Source organism: Mauremys mutica, chromosome 12, assembly GCF_020497125.1.
Source record: "Mauremys mutica isolate MM-2020 ecotype Southern chromosome 12, ASM2049712v1, whole genome shotgun sequence".
Classification (NCBI taxonomy): Eukaryota; Metazoa; Chordata; order Testudines; family Geoemydidae; genus Mauremys; species Mauremys mutica.
The window spans coordinates 2,554,048-2,575,889 of NC_059083.1; the positions used below are offsets into that span (position 1 = coordinate 2,554,048).

Below are 21,842 nucleotides of genomic sequence, written 5' to 3' on the forward strand. Positions count from 1 at the left end.
GATAAGGAGATGGATGGATGTGGATGGGGATGGGTGGATAAGGAGATGGATGGGTGTGGATGGATAAAGAGATGGATGGATGTGGATGGATGGATAAGGAGATGGATGGAAGTGGATGGATAAGGAGATGGATGGATGTGGATGGGGATGGATGGATAAGGAGATGGATGGGGATGGATGGATAAGGAGATGGATGGATGTGGATGGGGATGGATGGATAAGGAGAGGGATGGGGATGGAGCGGATGGACAGATGCGTGTGGATGGATGGGGGGCTGTATCTGGGAACGCATGGAATGATCTGCGCCCTTCACTCCCCTCTCTCTGTTCCAGCCGCGGCACCGACGGAGGCAGTACCCACGGCCCAGCCCAGCCTGGGGGAGCTCTCGGCCTCCGACGTCACCCACGACTCCATCCTGCTCTCCTGGACCGTCCAGGACGGGGACTTCGACTCCTTCCTCCTCCAGTACAAGGACGCGCAGGGCAAACCCCAGGCGCTGCCCATGGACGGGGGATCCCGCACGGTCACCGTCACCAACCTGGCCCCCTCCCGCAGATACAAGTTCAACCTCTACGGCATCTCCGGCCGCAAACGCCTCGGCCCCGTCTCCACCGACACCGTCACAGGTCAGCGGCTGCTCCTGTGATGCTGGCCCCTTCCCCTCCCACCTCCTTTGCTTTGCAGTGTGGCAGGGATGCTGGCCACTAGGCTGGGACCTTCCTGGGAGGATGCTTCCCAGATTCCAACCTCCATGACCTGTCTACCGGCCATTCAACAGATGGAGGAGTGTGGATGGAAGTGTGTGGGTGGATTGACAGACAGATGGAGAGATCAGTGTGTATGAAGCAGATGGAATGAATAGATAGATGAGTATGGAGTGAATGAATGAATGAAAAGATACATGGATGGCTGTCTATAGGGATCAGTGGAGATGGATGGATGGGGATGGTCATGGATGGATGGATAGGTAGATGGATGTGGATGGAGATGCATGTATAAGGAGAGGGATGGATGTAGATGGGGATAGATGGATAAGGAGATGGATGGATGTGGATGGGGATGGATGGATAAGGAGATGGATGGATGTGGATGGGGATGGATGGATAAGGAGAGGGATGGATGTGGATGGAGATGGATGGATGTGGACGGGGATGGATAGGGATGGGGATGGATGGATAAGGAGATGGATGGATGTGGATGAGGATAGATGGATAAGGAGATGGATGGATGTGGATGTGGATTGATGGATAAGGAGATGGATGGATGGGGATGGGGATGGATGGATAAGGAGACGGATGGATGTGGATGGCGATGGATGGATGTGGACGGGGATGGATAGGGATGGGGATGGATGGATAAGGAGATGGATGGATGTGGATGAGGATAGATGGATAAGGAGATGGATGGATGTGGATGGAGATGGATGGATAAGGATATGGATGGATGTGGATGGGGATGGATGGATAAGGAGAGGGATGGATGTGGATGAGGATAGATGGATAAGGAGGTGGATGGATGTGGATGGGGATGGATGGATAAGGAGAGGGATGGATGGGGATGGAGATGGATGGATAAGGAGGTGGATGGATATGGATGTGGATGGATGGATAAGGAGAGGGATGGATGGGGATGGAGATGGATGGATAAGGAGATGGATGGATGTGGATGGGGATGGATGGATAAGGAGAGGGAGGGATGTGGATGAGGATAGATGGATGTGGATGGGGATGGATGGATAAGGAGAGGGATGGATGGGGATGGAGATGGATGGATGTGGATGGGGATGGATGGATAAGGAGAGGGATGGATGTGGATGAGGATAGATGGATAAGGAGGTGGATGGATGTGGATGGATAAGGAGAGGGATGGATGGATAAGATGGATGGGAATGAAGCGGATGGACAGATGCGTGTGGATGGATGGGGGGCTGTATCTGGGAACGCATCGAATGATCTGCGCCCTTCACCCCCCTCTCTCTGTTCCAGCCGCGGCACCGACGGAGGCAGTACCCACGGCCCAGCCCAGCCTGGGGGAGCTCTCAGCCTCCGACGTCACCCACGACTCCATCCTGCTCTCCTGGACCGTCCAGGCTGGGGACTTTGACTCCTTCCTCCTCCAGTACAAGGACGCGCAGGGCAAACCCCAGGCCCTGCCTGTGGATGCGGGATCCCGCATGGTCACCGTAACCAACCTGGCCCCCTCCCGCAGATACAAGTTCAACCTCTACGGCATCTCCGGCCGCAAGCGCCTCGGCCCCGTCTCCACCGACACCGTCACAGGTCAGCGGCTGCTCCCGTGACGCCGGCCCCTTCCCCTCCCACCCCCTTTGCTTTGCAGTGGGTGAGGACAGCAGCCCCAGCGGGGACCTTCCTGGGAGGATGCTTCCCTGATTCCAACCTCCATGACCTGTCTACCGGCCATTCAACAGATGGAGGAGTGTGGATGGAAGTGTGTGGGTGGATTGACAGACAGACAGAGAGATCAGTGTGTATGAAGCAGATGGAATGAATAGATAGATGAGTATGGAGTGAATGAATGAATGAAAAGATACATGGATGGCTGTCTATAGGGATCAGTGGGGATGGATGGATGGGGATGGTCATGGATGGATGGATAGGTAGATGGAAGGCTGTCAGTGGTGGTGGATGGATGGATGGATGGATGTCTTTGGGGAGGAATGGATGGATGGATGAGCAGATACATGGATTTCTACTGGTATGGATGGTAATGGATGGATTCATGGTCATGGATTGATGGATATGTATGGGGATGGATGGGGATGGAGCGGATGGATAGATGGATGGATGCATATGTGGATTGATGGATAAGGAGATGGATGGATGTGGATGGGGATGGATGGGGATGGAGCGGATGGATAGATGGATGGATGCATATGTGGATTGATGGATAAGGAGATGGATGGATGTGGATGGGGATAAATGAATAAGGAGATAGATGGATGTGGATGGGGATGGATGGGGATGGAGCGGATGGATAGATGGATGGATGCGTATGTGGATTGATGGATAAGGAGATGGATGGATATGGATGGGGTTAGATGGATAAGGAGATGGATGGATGGGGATGGGGATAGATGGATAAGGAGATGGATGGATGAGGATGAGGATAGATGGATAAGGAGATGGATGGATGTGGATGTGGATGGGGATGGATGGAGCGGATGAATAGATCAATGGATGTGGGTGGGGATGGATGGATAAGGAGATGGATGGATGTGGATGGGGATGGATGGATAAGGAGAGGGATGGGGATGGAGCGGATGGACAGATGCGTGTGGATGGATGGGGGGCTATATCGGGGAACGCATGGAATGATCTGCGCCCTTCACCCCCCTCTCTCTGTTCCAGCCGCGGCACCGACGGAGGCAGTACCCACGGCCCAGCCCAGCCTGGGGGAGCTCTCGGCCTCCGACGTCACCCACGACTCCATCCTGCTCTCCTGGACCGTCCAGGCCGGGAACTTCGACTCCTTCCTCCTCGAGTACAAGGACGCGCAGGGCAAACCCCAGGTGCTGCCTGTGGATGGCGGATCCCGCACGGTCACCGTCACCAACCTGGCCCCCTCCCACAGATACAAGTTCAACCTCTACGGCATCTCCGGCCGCAAGCGCCTCGGCCCCATCTCCACCGACAGCGTCACAGGTCAGCGGCTGCTCCGGGGGGTGCCGAGCCCCTTCCCCTTGTACCCTGCTTTGCTGTGCAGTGTGGTGGCGACATTGGTCAGCGCTCCAGGACCATCCCAGCAAGACACTTCCAAGCCTCAGGTGTCTATGACCCTGGCTACTGATCATTCAACAGATGAGAGAAGGGATGTGTGAATGGATGGATGGATAGAGCGTGTGTGTGGATGGATGGATAGAGGGGTGTGTGTTGGTGGATGGATAGAGCGTGTGTGTGGGTGGATGGATAGAGCGTGTGTGTGGATGGATGGATAGAGGGGGGGGTGTTGGTGGATGGATAGAGGGGTGTGTGTGGATGGATGGATAGAGCGTGTGTGTGGATGGATGGATAGAGGGGTGTGTGTGGATGGATGGATAGAGGGGTGTGTGTTGGTGGATGGATAGAGCGTGTGTGTTGGTGGATGGATAGAGGGATGTGTGTGGATGGATGGATAGAGGGGTGTGTGTGGATGGATGGATAGAGGGGGGTGTGTTGGTCGATGGATAGAGGGGGGGGTGTTGGTCGATGGATAGAGGGGTGTGTGTTGGTGGATGGATAGAGGGGTGTGTGTTGGTGGATGGATAGAGGGGGGGGTGTTGGTGGATGGATAGAGGGGGGGGTGTTGGTCGATGGATAGAGGGGGGTGTGTTGGTGGATGGATAGAGCGTGTGTGTTGGTGGATGGATAGAGGGGGGGGGTGTTGGTGGATGGATGGAGGGGTGTGTGTTGGTGGATGGATGGAGGGGTGTGTGTTGGTGGATGGATGGAGGGGTGTGTGTTGGTGGATGGATAGAGGGGTTTGTGTTGGTGGATGGATGGAGGGGTGTGTGTTGGTGGATGGATGGAGGGGTGTGTGTTGGTGGAAGGATAGAGGGGGGGTGTTGGTGGATGGATGGAGGAGTGTGTGTTGGTGGATGGATCGTGGGGTGTGTGTTGGTGGATGGATGGAGGGGTGTGTGTTGGTGGATGGATAGAGGGGTGTGTGTTGGTGGATGGATGGAGGAGTGTGTGTTGGTGGATGGATAGAGGGGGGTGTGTTGGTGGATGGTTGGTGGGGTGTGTGTTGGTGGATGGATAGAGCGTGTGTGTGTTGGTGGATGGATGGAGGAGTGTGTGTTGGTGGATGGATAGAGGGGTGTGTGTTGGTGGATGGATAGAGCGTGTGTGTTGGTGGATGGATAGAGGGGGGGTGTTGGTGGATGGATGGAGGGGTGTGTGTTGGTGGATGGATGGAGGAGTGTGTGTTGGTGGATGGATAGAGGGGGGTGTGTTGGTGGATGGATGGAGGGGTGTGTGTTGGTGGATGGATAGAGCGTGTGTGTGTTGGTGGATGGATGGAGGAGTGTGTGTGGGTGGATGGATAGAGGGGTGTGTGTTGGTGGATGGATAGAGCGTGTGTGTTGGTGGATGGATAGAGGGGGGGTGTTGGTGGATGGATAGAGGGGGGTGTGTTGGTGGATGTATAGAGGGGGGTGTGTTGGTGGATGTATAGAGGGGGGGGTGTTGGTGGATGGATAGAGCGTGTGTGTTGGTGGATGGATAGAGGGGGGGTGTTGGTGGATGGATGGAGGGGTGTGTGTTGGTGGATGGATAGAGCGTGTGTGTTGGTGGATGGATAGAGCGTGTGTGTGTTGGTGGATGGATAGAGGGGGGTGTGTTGGTGGATGGATAGAGGGGGGGTGTTGGTGGATGGATGGAGGGGTGTGTGTTGGTGGATGGATGGAGGGGTGTGTGTGGATGGATGGATAGAGGGGTGTGTGTTGGTGGATGGATAGAGCGTGTGTGTTGGTGGATGGATAGAGGGGGGGTGTTGGTGGATGGATGGAGGGGTGTGTGTTGGTGGATGGATAGAGGGGGGGTGTTGGTGGATGGATGGAGGGGTGTGTGTTGGTGGATGGAGGGGTGTATCTGGGAACGGATGGAAGGACAGATGGATGGATAGAGGGGGGGTGTTGGTGGATGGATGGAGGGGGGTGTGTTGGTGGATGGATGGAGGGGGGTGTGTTGGTGGATGGATGGAGGGGTGTGTGTTGGTGGATGGATGGAGGGGGGTGTGTTGGTGGATGGATGGAGGGGTGTGTGTTGGTGGATGGATGGAGGGGGGTGTGTTGGTGGATGGATAGAGGGGGGTGTGTAGGTGGATGGATTGAGGGGGGTGTGTGTTGGTGGATGGATGGAGGGGGGTGTGTTGGTGGAGGGATGGAGGGGGGTGTGTTGGTGGATGGAGGGGTGTGTGTTGGTGGATGGATGGAGGGGGGTGTGTTGGTGGATGGATGGAGGGGGGTGTGTTGGTGGATGGATGGAGGGGTGTGTGTTGGTGGATGGATGGAGGGGTGTGTTGGTGGATGGATGGAGGGGTGTGTGTTGGTGGATGGATGGAGGGGGGTGTGTTGGTGGATGGATGGAGGGGTGTGTGTTGGTGGATGGATGGAGGGGGGTGTGTTGGTGGATGGATGGAGGGGGGTGTGTTGGTGGATGGATAGAGGGGGGGGTGTTGGTGGATGGATAGAGGGGGGGGTGTTGGTGGATGGATGGAGGGGTGTGTGTTGGTGGATGGATGGAGGGGTGTGTGTTGGTGGATGGATGGAGGGGTGTGTGTTGGTGGATGGATAGAGGGGGGGTGTTGGTGGATGGATGGAGGGGTGTGTGTTGGTGGATGGATGGAGGGGTGTGTGTTGGTGGATGGATGGAGGGGTGTGTGTTGGTGGATGGATGGAGGGGGGTGTGTTGGTGGATGGATGGAGGGGTGTGTGTTGGTGGATGGATGGAGGGGGGTGTGTTGGTGGATGGATGGAGGGGTGTGTGTTGGTGGATGGATGGAGGGGGGTGTGTTGGTGGATGGATAGAGGGGTGTGTGTTGGTGGAGGGATGGAGGGGTGTGTGTTGGTGGATGGATGGAGGGGTGTGTTGGTGGATGGATGGAGGGGGGTGTGTTGGTGGATGGATAGAGCGTGTGTGTTGGTGGATGGATAGAGCGTGTGTGTGTTGGTGGATGGATAGAGGGGTGTGTGTTGGTGGATGGATAGAGGGGGGGTGTTGGTGGATGGATGGAGGGGTGTGTGTTGGTGGATGGATGGAGGGGTGTGTGTTGGTGGATGGATGGAGGGGGGTGTGTTGGTGGATGGATGGAGGGGTGTGTGTTGGTGGATGGATGGGTGGGTGTTGGTGGATGGATGGAGGGGTGTGTGTTGGTGGATGGATAGAGCGTGTGTGTGTTGGTGGATGGATAGAGGGGTGTGTGTTGGTGGATGGATAGAGGGGGGGTGTTGGTGGATGGATGGAGGGGTGTGTGTTGGTGGATGGATGGAGGGGTGTGTGTTGGTGGATGGATGGAGGGGTGTGTGTTGGTGGATGGATGGAGGGGGTGTGTTGGTGGATGGATGGAGGGGTGTGTGTTGGTGGATGGAGGGCTGTATCTGGGAACGGATGGAAGGACAGATGGATGGGTAGAAGGGTGGATGTGTTTGAAAAGATGGGCGGCTGGGTGTGTGGGATGAATGGGTAGCAGGATGTGTGGGAAGGGACGGGTCGACACTGGGTATTAATGGAGGTGGATGGATGTGAATGAAAATGGATGATGGGGATGGGGGCGTGTGGATGGGGCTGGCTGGGTGTCACTGGGGATCTTTCCATTGATGGTGGTGGTTTTGGTTCACCCCCTTCTCTCCCGTCTCAGCTCAGCTCTGCCCGTGGTTTGTGCCGGTCGCTCTGGGCCGACCCCTCCATGGAGGCGGGGTGGCTGCGGGGAACCCAGGAATGTGGGATCCTCTTTGCAGACATGTCCCGTCCTTCCGTCTGTCTGTCCCCAGCTCTCCTTCCCAGAGTCAGGATTTGGCTGTGTCCTGGGGCCGGTCCCTGGGGCTCCCTGCCCCCTCCCCCCACTAATCCTCTCTGCAGATCCCCTCTCACTGGCAATAATCCGGCTTCCCAAGGATCGGGTGAGCCGCCCCACACCCCAGCTGCACCCTTCACCCCCCTCTCTCTGTTCCAGCCGCGGCACCGACGGAGGCAGTACCCACAGCCCAGCCCAGCCTGGGGGAGCTCTCGGCCTCCGACGTCACCCACGACTCCATCCTGCTCTCCTGGACCGTCCAGGCCGGGGACTTCGACTCCTTCCTCCTCCAGTACAAGGACGCGGAGGGCAAACCCCAGGCGCTGCCCGTGGACGGGGGATCCCGCACGGTCACCGTCACCAACCTGGCCCCCTCCCGCAGATACAAGTTCAACCTCTACGGCATCTCCGGCCGCAAGCGCCTCGGCCCCGTCTCCACCGACGCCGTCACAGGTCAGCGGCTGCGCCTGGGTGTGCCGAGCCCCTCCCCTCTGCCCCCGTTGCTGTGCAGTGCGGTCGGGTTAACACACAGGACAGGTGGAGAACGGAGCCGGTTCCCCCCTCCCCGTGCTCACGGACTCGCCTGGCATGTCCGTACCCCTGCGACAGGCACTGCTGCGTCTCAAACCCGAGTCCCCCCGATGATCGCCCAGGGGGCAGGGTCTGCTCCTGCCGGGCCCCGGCTCGCTGGCCCCTGGGGCTCGCTGGCTCTTCTCCGGGCCGGGTCGGCGCTCTGTCCGTGGGACGCTGGTCACCGCGGGGCTGGAGCTGCCGGGTCCGTGCAGCTGGCGTCTCGGAGCAGCACCAGCCCCTCCGGGGCCCGTGGGGCACAGCCGGGACCCCTGAGCCGGCCTGTGTCTGCAGCTCCCAAGCCGGGGGGTGCCTGGCCGTCCCCTTGTCGGCTGGGCCCTGCCCCCGGGCTGCCTGTCCAGGTCACCCGCCCCACGCAGCCCCCTCGATAGTGCCCAGCGGGGGGGCGTCGCTCTGCGCCCACCCGACGCCAGGCCTGGGGCGGGGCTCGGGGTCAGCTGCCGTCCATTGGGCAGGGCCCCCAGAGACTCGGCCTGGGGCTCCAGGAGCAGGGGGGGGTCACACAAATCTGCTCCCACCCCTTTCCTGCTACTTCTTTCTCCCTTTCCTACCCCCCACCCATCGCTCCTCCCCACACCTGCCTGGCCCCTGCCCTGATCTCAGCCCCACAAGCCACGTCTCTGCCCCTTTCCCTGGGGACCGGCTTTGCTCCCACTGTGCCCTCTCCCCCACCAGGGCGGCCCTCCTGCTCCAATCCCAGCCATGCTGCCTGGGTCTGCAGAGAGCCTGAGCCCATTGCTCCAGGAGGCAGGGGCTGCCCCGTATGCCTGACCCAGCGCTTCCACACCCTGTGCCCCGTCTCTCTGTTCCAGCCGCGGCGCCGCGGGACAAGGGAGCCGGGACGCAGCTACGCCTGGGGCAGCTCTCAGCCTCCAGTGTCACCCACGACTCCGCCCTGCTCTCCTGGACCGTGGAGGAGGGGACCTTTGACTCCTTCATCCTCCAGTACAAGGACGCGCAGGGCAAACCCCAGGCGCTGCCCGTGGACGGGGGATCCCGCACGGTCACCGTAACCAGCCTGGCCCCCTCCCGCAGATACAAGTTCAACCTCTACGGCATCTCCGGCCGCAAGCGCCTCGGCCCCGTCTCCACCGACGCCGTCACAGGTCAGCGGCTGCTCCCGGAGCACCAGCTCCTTCCCCCTGACCCCATTTGCTTTGCAGTGTGTTCACGACAGCAGCCACCAATCGGGACCATGGATGAATGAATGAATAGATAGATGGATGTCTGTGTATGGAAATCGGTGGGGATGGATGGATTAATGGATGGAGGGGATCTCATGGATGGATAGACTGATTAACGGACGAGTATGGGGATGGATGGACAAGGAGATGGATGGGGATCGATGGATAAGGAGATGGATGGATGTCGATGGGGATGGAGCGAATGGATAGATTAATGGCTGTGGATGGCGATGGGTGGATAAGGAGATGGATGGATGAGGAGACGGATGGATGTGGATGGGGATGGATGGATAAGGAGATGGATGGGGATGTGGGTGGGGCTGGAGCAGATGGATAGATGGATGGATGCGTATGGGGATGGATGGGGATGGAGCAGATGGATAGATTAATGGCAGTGGATGGGGATGGATGGATAAGGAGACAGATAGATGTGGATGCGGATGGGTGGAAAAGGAGATGGATGGATGCGTATGGGGATGGAGCAGATGGATAGATTAATGGCTGTGGATGGGGATGGATGGATAAGGAGACAGATGGATGCGTATGGGGATGGATGGATAAGGAGATGGATGGGGATGTGGGTGGGGCTGGAGCAGATGGATAGAGGGATGGATGCGTATGGGGATGGATGGGGATGGAGCAGATGGATAGATTAATGGCAGTGGATGGGGATGGATGGATAAGGAGACAGATAGATGTGGATGCGGATGGGTGGAAAAGGAGATGGATGGATGCGTATGGGGATGGAGCAGATGGATAGATTAATGGCTGTGGATGGGGATGGATGGATAAGGAGACAGATAGATGTGGATGGGGATGGGTGGATAAGGAGATGGATGGATGGGGATGGAGATGGATGGATGCGTATGGGGATGGATGGGGATGGAGCAGATGGATAGATTAATGGCAGTGGATGGGGATGGATGGATAAGGAGACAGATAGATGTGGATGCGGATGGGTGGATAAGGAGATGGATGGATGCGTATGGGGATGGCTGGATAAGGAGATGGATGGGGATGTGGGTGGGGCTGGAGCAGATGGATAGAGGGATGGATGCGTATGGGGTTGGATGGCGTTTACGGACTGGATGGGTGTTTTGGGGGATGCAGGGCAGACGTGTGCGTGTCTGGGTAACCCTTCTGCGGGGGGGCAGGGACAGGGGCTATGCTGGGTAAGGTCTTGGATGCCTGGATGGATGGATGTGGCTGGCCATGTGTGATGGATGGGTGGGGGAGCATATGAAGATGGTGGTTTCGGTGCTTCTGGGGCTGCATGGACAGGTGGGTGCGCACAGGGGTGGGTGGAGGAGTGGTTGGGGGTGGATGGGTGTCAATGGGGGAGGAAGGGATGGATGGAGGAGTGGTTGGGGATGGATGGACGGGCGGGTGGGTGGATGGGTGCACACAGGGGTGGGTGGAGGAGTGGTTGGGGATGGATGGGTGGATGTGGGAGGAAGGGATGGGTGGAGGAGTGGTTGGGGATGGATGGGTGGATGTGGGAGGAAGGGATGGATGGAGGAGTGGTTGGGGATGGATGGGTGGATGTGGGAGGAAGGGATGGGTGGAGGAGTGGTTGGGGATGGATGGGTGGATGTGGGAGGAAGGGATGGGTGGAGGAGTGGTTGGGGATGGATGGGTGGATGTGGGAGGAAGGGATGGGTGGAGGAGTGGTTGGGGATGGATGGACGGGCGGGTGGGTGGATGGGTGCGCACAGGGATGGATGGAGGAGTGGTTGGGGATGGATGGGTGGATGTGGGAGGAAGGGATGGGTGGAGGAGTGGTTGGGGATGGATGGGTGGATGTGGGAGGAAGGGATGGATGGAGGAGTGGTTGGGGATGGATGGGTGGATGTGGGAGGAAGGGATGGGTGGAGGAGTGGTTGGGGATGGATGGTGTCAATGGGGGAGGAAGGGATGGATGGAGGAGTGGTTGGGGATGGATGAGTGTCAGTGGGGGAGGAAGGGGTGGGTGGAGGAGTGGTTGGGGATGGATGAGTGTCAGTGGGGGAGGAAGGGGTGGGTGGAGGGGTGGTTGGGGATGGATGGATGGGCGGGTGGATGGGTGGGTGCGCACAGGGGTGGGTGGAGGAGTGGTTGGGGATGGACGGACGGGCGGTGGGTGGGTGGGTGCGCACAGGGGTGGGTGGAGGAGTGGTTGGGGATGGATGGACGGGCGGGTGGATGGGTGGGTGCGCACAGGGGTGGGTGGAGGAGTGGTTGGGGGTGGGTGGGTGTCAGTGGGGATCTTTCCATTGATATTCGTGATTTTAGTTCACCCCCTTCTCTTTCCCTCTTGTTTGTTCTTCCTTCCCCCGTCGCCTCCCGTCTCGGCTCCGCTCTCCCCGAGGCGGGTGCCGGGCGGGTGCCGGCTGCACACCGAGGCGGGTGCCGGGCGGGTGCCGGCTGCACACCGAGGCGGGTGCCGGGCGGGTGCCAGCTGCACACCGAGGCGGGTGCCGGGCGGGTGCCGGCTGCACACCGAGGCGGGTGCCAGGCGGGTGCCAGCTGCACACCGAGGCGTGTGCCAGGCGGGTGCCGGCTGCACACCGAGGCGGGTGCCGGGCGGGTGCCAGCTGCACACCGAGGCGGGTGCCGGGCGGGTGCCGGGCTGGTGCCGGCTGCACACCGAGGCGGGTGCCGGGCGGGTGCCGGGCAGGTGCCGGCTGCACAACTATGCTGCTGACGGGCGAGTGCAGGCAGCACGCCGAGTAGGGAGCCTGGCGGGTGCCAGCTGCACGCCGAGGCGGGTGCCGGGCGGGTGCCGGGCTGGTGCCGGCTGCACACCGAGGCGGGTGCCGGGCGGGTGCCGGGCGGGTGCCGGCTGCACACCGAGGCGGGTGCCGGGCGGGTGCCGGCTGCACACCGAGGCGGGTGCCGGGCGGGTGCCAGCTGCACACCGAGGCGGGTGCCGGGCGGGTGCCGGGCTGGTGCCGGCTGCACACCGAGGCGGGTGCCGGGCGGGTGCCGGGCGGGTGCCGGCTGCACACCGAGGCGGGTGCCGGGCGGGTGCCGGCTGCACACCGAGGCGGGGTGGCCGCGGGAACCCGGGGATGTGGGATGCTCTTTGCAGACCTGCCCCATCCGTCCGTCTGTCCCCAGCTCTGCTTCCCAGCAGCAGGATCCGTCACTGTCCTGGGGCCGGTCCCTGGGGCTCCCTGCCCCCCTGTCCCCCAATAACCCTCGCTGCAGAGCCCCCCTGGCTGGGAATTACCCACCCACCAAGGCCGGGGTGAGCTGCCCGACACCCCATCTGCGCCCCTCACCCCCCTCTCTCTGTTCCAGCCGTGGGGCCGCCGGAGGAGGAACCCGGCACCCAGCCCAGCCTGGGGGAGCTCTCGGCCTCCGACGTCACCCACGACTCCGTCCTGCTCTCCTGGAGCGTCCAGGCCGGGGACTTCGACTCCTTCCTCCTCCAGTACAAGGACGCGCAGGGCAACCCCCAGGCGCTGCCCGTGGACGGGGGATCCCGCACGGTCACCGTCACCAACCTGGCCCCCTCCCGCAGATACAAGTTCAACCTCTACGGCGTCTCCGGCCGCAAGCGCCTCGGCCCCGTCTCCACCGACGCCGTCACAGGTCAGCGGCTGCTCCGGGGGGAGGGTCCCAGCCAGCGCCCGCCTCCTCCCCCCCCCGCCAGGTCTTTCCCAGGCGCCCCCCCCCCAGCCCTTTGCTTTGCCCCTGGCTGCCCCCTGCCCTGCCCCCCCCAGCCCCGCGCGGCCTTTCCTCCGCCGGGATCCTTCCATTCACCCCCTTCGCCCCTTCCTCTCCTCCACATTTCCTCACCCCCCTCCCCCCGCTCCTCCGTCCGGCCCCTCCCCCGCCAGGGCCCCCCCTCCCCCCGCTCCTCCGTCCGGCCCCTCCCACGCCAGGGCCCCCCCTCCCGCCGCTCCTCCGTCCGGCCCCTCCCCCACCAGGGCCCCCCCTCCCACCGCTCCTCCGTCCGTCCCCTCCCCCGCCAGGGCCCCTTCCACGTTCCTTCGCTCTCGCCCGCCCGCCTCCACATCCCTTTGCTTGGTGCCATCATCCAGGGCCGGCTCCAGGTTTCCTGCCGCCCCAAGCGGCGCGGGGGGGAGGCCGATCGGCAGCAGCTCAATCGCGCAGCTCCGTGGTTCGGCAGCGGATCAGCGGCGGGTCCGTCCCCCCCCCACGGTGGCGGATCAGCAGCAGGTCCGTCCCCGTCTCTCCCACTTTGGTGGCGGCTCAAAGGGGAAAAGAGAGACTGAGGGACCCACTGCCAAATTCCCACATGTGCCGCCCCTTTGGATTGGCCGCCCCAAGCACCTGCTTCCTTCGCTGGAGCCGGCCCTGCCTCCATCGCTCCCTTGGCTCCCCTATTTCCACCCCACAGAGGGGCCGCTTGTCCCAGACCCCAGAGGTGACACTGCCTGAGTTTGCAGAGACCCTGAGCCCATCGCTTCGCAGTGGGGGAAGCTGCCTCTGTTTGCCCCGCAGGCGGTTACCTGACCTGTAACCCTCCCGCTCTGTTCCAGCCACAGCGCCATGGGACGAGGGAGCCGGGATGCCGCTCCGCCTGGGGCCGCTCTCGGCCTCTGAGGTCACCCACGACTCCCTCGATCTGTCCTGGACCGTGGAGGAAGGGACCTTCGACTCCTTCATCCTCCAGTACCGGGATGCGGACAGCAACCCCCAGGTGCTGCCCGTGGACGGGGGATCCCGCACGGTCACCGTCACCAACCTGGCCCCCTCCCGCAGATACAAGTTCAACCTCTACGGCGTCTCCGGCCGCAAGCGCCTCGGCCCCGTCTCCACCGACGCCGTCACAGGTCAGTGCCGGGGAATTCCCCCTCTCCTTCCGCCTCCCCCGCCCCGGCAGGTGCATGATGGGATTGAGCGGCCCCTTCTCCGCGTCTCTGCGCCTGTGGGGCGGGGGCAGGCTGCGAGGGACGCGCTGTGCGTCGGGAAGGTGCCGATTCGCCTCTCGAGGCGCTGGCCGGGAACCAGGCTCGGAGGAGTGTCGGGCTCGGCCAAGGGACCCGGGACCCCGGTCTGAGCTGCGTCGCGCTGGCCCTCGCCCCGGCCAGTGGCGAGCGCTTCCGGAAACACGTGAGCCGGGACAGAGTCCGGCCTGGCCCGTGGGGATTGTCCGGCCGGGTAATTCCCCTCCCTGCTCCGTGCCGCCGGCCGCGATCGGCTCCGATCCGCCCTCCTGTCGGCAGCACGGCCCGGGGCCGGTGGGGTCTGGCGCGTCCCAGCAGCAGCCAGGCCACCTGCAAAGAGCCTGGGGGCTCGTCCCGATCCCGAACGGGGCGGGGCCGGGAGACGTGGGGGCCGGGCCGGGGCTGAGCTGCTCCCCTCTCCCCAGGCCGGCCGGACGAGGACGAGGAGGAGGAGGAAGGGGCCACGCAGCCCAAGCTGGGGGAGCTCTCGACCTCCGAGGTCACCAAAGACTCCGTCCGCCTCTCCTGGAGCGTCCAGGCCGGGGCCTTCGACTCCTTCCTCCTGCAGTACCGGGACGCGGACGGCAAACCCCAGGCGCTGCCCGTGGACGGGGGATCCCGCACGGTCACCGTCTCCGACCTGCTCCCCTCCCGCAAGTACAAGTTCAGCCTCTACGGCGTCTCCGGCAGCAAGCGCCTCGGCCCCGTCTCCACCGACGCCGTCACAGGTCAGTGCCGGGGGGCGGCCGGCTGGATTCTACCAGCCCCTTCCTACCTCAGGCCTCCCCTCCGCAGCCCAGCTGGGACTCCTGGGTTCTCTCCCAGCTCTGGGAGGGGAGTGGGGGCTGGTGGTTAGAACAGGGGGCGCTGGGAGCCAGGACTCCTGGGTTCTCTCCCGGCTCTCGGAGGGGAGTGGGGGCTGGTGGGTTAGGGCAGGGGGGCTGGGAGCCAGGACTCCTGGGTTCTCTCCCAGCTCTGGGAGGGGAGTGGGGGCTGGTGGTTAGAACAGGGGGCGCTGGGAGCCAGGACTCCTGGGTTCTCTCCCGGCTCTCGGAGGGGAGTGGGGGCTGGTGGGTTAGGGCAGGGGGGCTGGGAGCCAGGACTCCTGGGTTCTCTCCCAGCTCTGGGAGGGGAGTGGGGGCTGGTGGGTTAGAGCAGGGGGGGCTGGGAGCCCGGACTCCTGGGTTCTCTCCCTGGCTCTGGGAGGGGAGTGGGGGCTGGTGGGTTAGAGCGGGGGGGGCTGGGAGCCCGGACTCCTGGGTTCTCTCCCTGGCTCTGGGAGGGGAGTGGGGGCTGGTGGGTTAGAGCAGGGAGGGCTGAGAGCCCGGACTCCTGGGTTCTCTCCCCGGCTCTGGGAGGGGAGTGGGGGCTGGTGGGTTAGAGCAGGGGGGCGGGGAGCCCAGACTCCTGGGTTCTCTCCCAGCTCTGGCTCTGGGAGGGGACTGGGGGCTGGTGGTTAGAGCAGGGGGGGGCTGGGAGCCAGGACTCCTGGGTTCTCTCCCGGCTTTGGGAGGGGAGTGGGGGCTGGTGGTTAGAGCGGGGGGGGCTGGGAGCCAGGACTCCTGGGTTCTCTCCCCGGCTCTGGGAGGGGAGTGGGGGCTGGTGGTTAGAGCGGGGGGGGGCGGGGAGCCAGGACTCCTGGGTTCTCTCCCAGCTCTGCCTCTGACCTTCCGGGTGACCATGCAAGAAGCCCCATAGCTGCCCCTTGCCTCGGTTGCCCCACCTGTAACACGGGGCTAACGATCCCATTGCGCCACTGACGAGCTGCGGGGACAGACCCTTCTCTGCTGGGCCTCACCCCTGTGCCCCCTGCCCCTGACCCCCCATTCCCCGCCCCGGGCAGTTAACCCTTTCCACTCTGTCCCAGGGCCCCATGTCAGCGCCTGGCTCCCGGCCAGGTGCATGATGGGATAGAATTAACCCCTTCTTGCCTGGCCCTGGCCCCTGGCGCCATCTCCCCCAGGGACAATTAACCCCGTCCTGCCCTTGCGGGAGCCTGAGCCCCCTCCTGCCCCCGCAGCCTTCCCGGAAGCCTCCAGCGTGACGCCCGCCCGGCTGGAGCAGCTGCTCGTCTCCGAGGTGACCCCGACCTCCCTGCGGCTGCGCTGGGACGCGCCCGAGGGCGACTTCGACACCTTCCTCGTGCGGTACCGGGCCGAGGGCCGGGGCCCCGCCCAGGAGGTGCCGGTGCCGGGGGCCCAGCGCTCGGCCGTGCTGCGGGGGCTGCGGCCCGGCACCGAATACGGCCTGGCCGTGTACGGCCTGCGGCAGGGCGAGGAGACGGCCGACGTCCACGGGGCCGCGCGGACCAGCAGCCTCGGTACGGCCCCCGGCCTGGGCTGGGCTGGGGGCTGGGGGGTGGGGCACAGAGCCCAGCTGCCCCCTCGTCCCGGCGCCCCCTGCTGCCCCCGGCCTGGCCCCGCAGCCCAGCGCCCCCTGCTGCCCCCGGCCTGGCCCCGCAGCCCAGCGCCCCCTGCTGCCCCCGGCCTGGCCCTGCAGCCCAGCGCCCCCTGCTGCCCCCGGCCTGGCCCCGCAGCCCAGCGCCCCCTGCTGCCCTCAGCCCAGCGCCCCCTGCTGCCCCCGGCCTGTCCCTGCAGCCCAGCGCCCCCTGCTGCCCCCTCGTCCCAGCGCCCCCTGCTGCCCCCAGCCTGCCCCCTCGTCCCGGTGCCCCCTGCTGCCCCCGGCCTGGCCCGGCAGCCCAGCGCCCCGTTCTGCCGCTCGAACCAGCGCCCCCTGCTGCCCCCGGCCTGTCCCCGCAGCCCAGCGCCCCCTGCTGCCCCCGGCCTGTCCCCTCGTCCCGGTGCCCCCTGCTGCCCCCTCGTCCCAGCGCCCCCTGCTGCCCCCCGCCTGTCCCTGCAGCCCAGCGCCCCCTCCTGCCCCCTCGTCCCAGCGCCCCCTGCTGCCCCGTGCCTGTCCCTGCAGCCCAGCGCCCCCTGCTGCCCTCGTCCCAGCGCCCCCTGCTGCCCCCAGCCTGGCCCTGCAGCCCAGCGCCCCCTGCTGCCCCCTCGTCCCAGCGCCCCCTGCTGCCCCCAGCCTGGCCCTGCAGCCCAGCGCCCCCTGCTGCTCCCTCGTCCCAGCGCCCCCTGCTGCCCCCAGCCTGGCCCTGCAGCCCAGCGCCCCCTGCTGCCCCCTCGTCCCAGCGCCCCCTGCTGCCCCCAGCCTGTCCCTGCAGCCCAGTGCCCCCTGCTGCCCCTCGTCCCAGCGCCCCCTGCTGCCCCCGGCCTGTCCCCGCAGCCCAGCGCCCCCTGCTGCCCCCTGGCTGGCCCCTCAGCCCAGCGCCCCCTGCTGCCCCCAGCCTGTCCCTGCAGCCCAGCGCCCCCTGCTGTCCCCGGCCTGGCCCCTCGTCCCAGCGCCCCCTGCTGCCCCCGGCCTGTCCCCGCAGCCCAGCGCCCCCTGCTGCCCCCAGCCTGTCCCTGCAGCCCAGCGCCCCCTGCTGCCCCTCGTCCCAGCGCCCCCTGCTGCCCCCGGCCTGGCCCCGCAGCCCAGCGCCCCCTGCTGCCCCCAGCCTGTCCCTGCAGCCCAGCGCCCCCTGCTGCCCCCAGCCTGGTCCCGCAGCCCAGCGCCCCCTGCTGCCCTCAGCCCAGCGCCCCCTGCTGCCCCTCGTCCCAGCGCCCCCTGCTGCCCCCAGCCTGCCCCCTCGTCCCAGCGCCCCCTGCTGCCCTCAGCCCAGCGCCCCCTGGTGCCCCCTGCCTGTCCCTGGTGAGAGGGGCTGGGTGGGGGGCGGAATTGGGCAGCTGGGTGGGCCCAAGGCCTCTCCCAGCCCAGGAGGCCAGAGCCATGGAGGGGAGGGGGGACAGGACAGATGGAAGGAGGGATGGATGGAGGGAGGGACGGATGGAAGGGGGAAGGGGGGAGGGAAGGGGGATGGGAGGGGGAAGGGGGGAGGGACAGGTGGCTGGATAAACGCGGGGGGGGGGTGGGGAGGGCCCTGGTGGCTGAGGGGGGGACGGGGGCTCCGCAGGCTGGTGCTGCCCCCCGGTGGCCACGCTGGGAAGGGACCCCCGGCTGGCCGCACCTCGGCGCCCGTGGAGCCCCTGAGCCCCCTGTCTCCCCAGAGCTGGCGAGGCCCCGGGAGCTGCGCTTCAGCGACGTCCGAGAGACCTCGGTGGGGGTGACCTGGGGGGCCTCGGCCACCCCCGTCGACCGCTACAAGGTGTCCTTCCAGCTGCGCCACGGGGGTGAGTGCCCCACGGCGCCCCTGCTGCCCCCCCACGGCGCCCCAAACCGACCCCCCAACACCCCAAACCGACCCCCCACAGCGCCCCCTGCTGCCCCCCCAACACCCCAAACCGACCCCCACAGCGCCCCCTGCTGCCCCCCCCCCGCACCCCAAACCGCCCCCCCACCGTGCCCCCTGCTGCCCCCCCACAGCGCCCAAACCGACCCCCCGCAGCGCCCCCTGCTGCCCCCCGTCAGCGCCCCAAACCGACCCCCCACGGTGCCCCAATTCGACCCCCCACAGCGCCCCAAACCGCACCCCCCCACAGTGCCCCCTGCTGCCCCCACAGTGCACCAAACCGACCCCCCCACAGCGCCCCCTGCTGCCCCCCCACAGCGCCCCAAACCAACCCCCCACGGTGCCCCCTGCTGCCCCCCCACAGCGCCCCAAACCAACCCCCCACGGTGCCCCCTGCTGCCCCCCCACAGCGCCCCAAACCGACCCCCCACAGCACCCCCTGCTTCCGCCCCACAGCGCCCCTAACCGACCCCCCACGGCGCCCCCTGCTGCCCCCCCACAGCGCCCCAAACCGCCCCCCCCCACCGCGCCCCCTGCTGCCCCCCCACAGCGCCCCAAACCAACCCCCCACGGTGCCCCCTGCTTCCCCCCACAGCGCCCCAAACCGACCCCCCACAGCACCCCCTGCTGCCCCCCCACAGCGCCCCAAACCCACCCCCCCACCGTGCCCCCTGCTGCTCCCCACAGCGTCCCAAACTGACCCCCACAGCGCCCCCTGCTGCTGCCCCACAGCGCCCCAAACCGACCCCCCACAGTGCCCCCTGCTGCCCCCCCACAGCGCCCCAAACCAACCCCCACAGCGCTCCCTGCTGCCCCCCCACAGCGCCCCAAACCAACCCCCACAGCGCTCCCTCGCTGGCCCCCTGCAGTGCCCCAACCCAATGCCCCCCACCACTGCCTCCACCCCTGCTGCCCCCCCCACCGCTGGCCCCTGCAGCACTGTGACCCCCCCATAGCGCCCCCCCCACTGCGCACCTGAAATGCCCCCTGCAGCCCCCAGAGCGCCCCCGGAACTGCCTACAGAACAGCGCCCCCTAGAGGCCCTGTGCCCTGGCCCCGCCCCCTGCATCATATCTCCCCAGGCCCCGCCCCTGCCACGTGGCCCCGCCCCTGGCAGTACAGGTCTCCGGCCCCGCCCCTGCCACGTGGCCCCGCCCCCTGCAGCACAGCTCCCCGGCCCCGCCCCCGCCACGTGGCCCCGCCCCTGGCAGTACAGGTCCCCGGCCCCGCCCCTGCCACGTGGCCCCGCCCCCTGCAGCACAGCTCCCCGGCCCCGCCCCCGCCACGTGGCCCCGCCCCTGGCAGTACAGGTCCCCGGCCCCGCCCCTGCCACGTGGCCACGCCCCTGCCGCACAGCTCCCCGGCCCCGCCCCGCCATGTGGCCCCGCCCCCGCCACGTGGCCCCGCCCCCTGCAGCACAGCTCCCCGGCCCCGCCCCCGCCAGGTGGCCCCGCCCGCAGCGCGGCCTGACCCGCTGTCGCCCCAGGGGAGCCGCAGAGCGCGCTGGTCGAGGGCACCCGGCTGCAGACGACGCTCGAGGGGCTGATCCCCGGGGCCAGCTACGAGGTCAGCGTCATGGCCGTGCGGGGCTTCGAGGAGAGCGAGCCGCTGGTGGGCTACGTGACCACGGGTACGGGCCGGACGCCTGGGTCCCCTCCCCTGCCCCGGGGCCAGCGCCGGACGCCTGGGTCCCCTCCCTGCCCCGGGGCCAGCGCCGGACGCCTGGGTCCCTTCCCCTGCCCCGGGGCCAGCGCCGGACGCCTGGGTCCCCTCCCTGCCCCGGGACCAGCGCCGGACGCCTGGGTCCCCTCCCTGCCCCGGGGCCACTGGCCGGACGCCTGGGTCCCTTCCGCTGCCCCGGGGCCAGCGCCGGACGCCTGGGTCCCCTCCCTGCTACGGGGCCAGCGCCGGACGCCTGGGTCCCCTCCCTGCCCCGGGGCCAGCGCCGGACGCCTGGGTCCCTTCCCCTGCCCCGGGGCCAGCGCCGGACGCCTGGGTCCCCTCCCTGCCCCGGGGCCAGCGCCGGACGCCTGGGTCCCTTCCCCTGCCCCGGGGCCAGCGCCGGACGCCTGGGTCCCTTCCCCTGCCTCGGGCCCACTGGCCGGACGCCTGGGTCCCTTCCCCTGCCCCGGGGCCAGCGCCGGACGCCTGGGTCCCCTCCCTGCCCCGGGGCCAGCGCCGGACGCCTGGGTCCCTTCCCCTGCCCCGGGGCCAGCGCCGGACGCCTGGGTCCCTTCCCCTGCCTCGGGCCCACTGGCCGGACGCCTGGGTCCCTTCCCCTGCCCCGGGGCCAGCGCCGGACGCCTGGGTCCCCTCCCTGCCCCGGGGCCAGCGCCGGACGCCTGGGTCCCCTCCCTGCCCCGGGGCCAGCGCCGGACGCCTGGGTCCCTTCCCCTGCCTCGGGCCCACTGGCCGGAGGCCTGGGTCCCCTCCCTGCCCCGGGGCCACTGGCCGGACGCCTGGGTCCCCTCCCTGCCCCAGGGCCAGCGCCGGACGCCTGGGTCCCCTCCCTGCCCCGGGGCCAGGGCCGGACGCCTGGGTCCCTTCCCCTGCCCCGGGGCCACTGGCCGGACGCCTGGGTCCCTTCCCCTGCCCTGGGGCCAGCGCTGGACGCCTGGGTCCCTTCCCCTGCCCTGGGGCCAGCGCCGGATGCCTGGGTTCCTCCACTGCCCTGGGTCCCCTCCCCTGCCCCGGGGCCACTGGCCAGAAGCCTGGGTCCTTTCCCCTGCCCCGGGGCCAGCGCCGGACGCCTGGGTCCCTTCCCCTGCCCTGGGGCCAGCGCCGGACGCCTGGGTCCCCTCCCTGCCCCGGGGCCAGCGCCGGTCGCCTGGGTCCCTTCCCCTGCCCCGGGGCCAGCGCCGGTCGCCTGGGTCCCCTCCCTGCCCCGGGGCCAGCGCCGGACGCCTGGGTTCCGCCACTGCCCTGGGGCCACTGGCCAGATGCCTGGGTCCCTTCCCCTGCCCTGGGGCCAGCGCCGGACGCCTGGGTCCCTTCCCCTGCCCTGGGTCCCCTCCCTTCCCATGCAGGGCAAGTGCCACACCCTGCCACCTGGATCGCTGGGTCCTGTCCCCTTGCCACCCCTCTGGATGCCTGGATTCCGCCCCCCCGTCGGCCGGACACCTGGGTCCCCTCGGGGGCTGCTCTCCCTGACGCTCCGCGCTCTCTCCGCAGTCCCCGACGGCCCCTCGGATCTACGCGCCGTCAACGTCGCCGACACCGCGGCCCTGCTGCGCTGGCGCCCGCCCCGGGCCCCGGTCCAGAGCTACGAGCTGAGCTACGGGCCCCCCCAGGGTGAGCGCGGGGGCAGGGCAGGGCGCCCCCCCCGCCCCTCCCCTCCCCTCCCCCGCGGGCGGCTCCGGGGCACTGGGCTGTCGCCTCCCTGCGGCCCGGTCGCCCCTCGCCCGGCCCGGCCCCTTTGCC

General features: G+C 66.6%; 2 protein-coding genes across 3 annotated transcripts in view; one reads left to right on the forward strand and one right to left on the reverse strand.

Annotated features, from left to right (window-relative positions):
* The window catches only part of LOC123345793 (endothelial zinc finger protein induced by tumor necrosis factor alpha-like), a 1,203,704-nt gene that overhangs the window by 237,144 nt on the left and 944,718 nt on the right, over positions 1–21,842 (reverse strand). The window lies entirely within an intron of this gene.
* Positions 1–21,842, forward strand: part of TNXB (tenascin XB) — a 94,759-nt gene that overhangs the window by 61,614 nt on the left and 11,303 nt on the right. Inside the window, exons 26-35 of one of the 2 annotated variants that reach the window (XM_044983765.1) lie at positions 333–626; positions 1,986–2,279; positions 3,369–3,662; positions 7,672–7,965; positions 8,916–9,209; positions 14,611–14,913; positions 16,206–16,505; positions 18,241–18,363; positions 19,909–20,052; positions 21,594–21,713. In XM_044983765.1, coding sequence (XP_044839700.1) covers positions 333–626; positions 1,986–2,279; positions 3,369–3,662; positions 7,672–7,965; positions 8,916–9,209; positions 14,611–14,913; positions 16,206–16,505; positions 18,241–18,363; positions 19,909–20,052; positions 21,594–21,713 — 2,460 coding nt within the window. Of the gene's footprint in view, positions 1–332; positions 627–1,985; positions 2,280–3,368; positions 3,663–7,671; positions 7,966–8,915; positions 9,210–13,639; positions 14,072–14,610; positions 14,914–16,205; positions 16,506–18,240; positions 18,364–19,908; positions 20,053–21,593; positions 21,714–21,842 lie in introns of those variants that run through there. The other variant, XM_044983766.1, reaches the window with a different exon arrangement.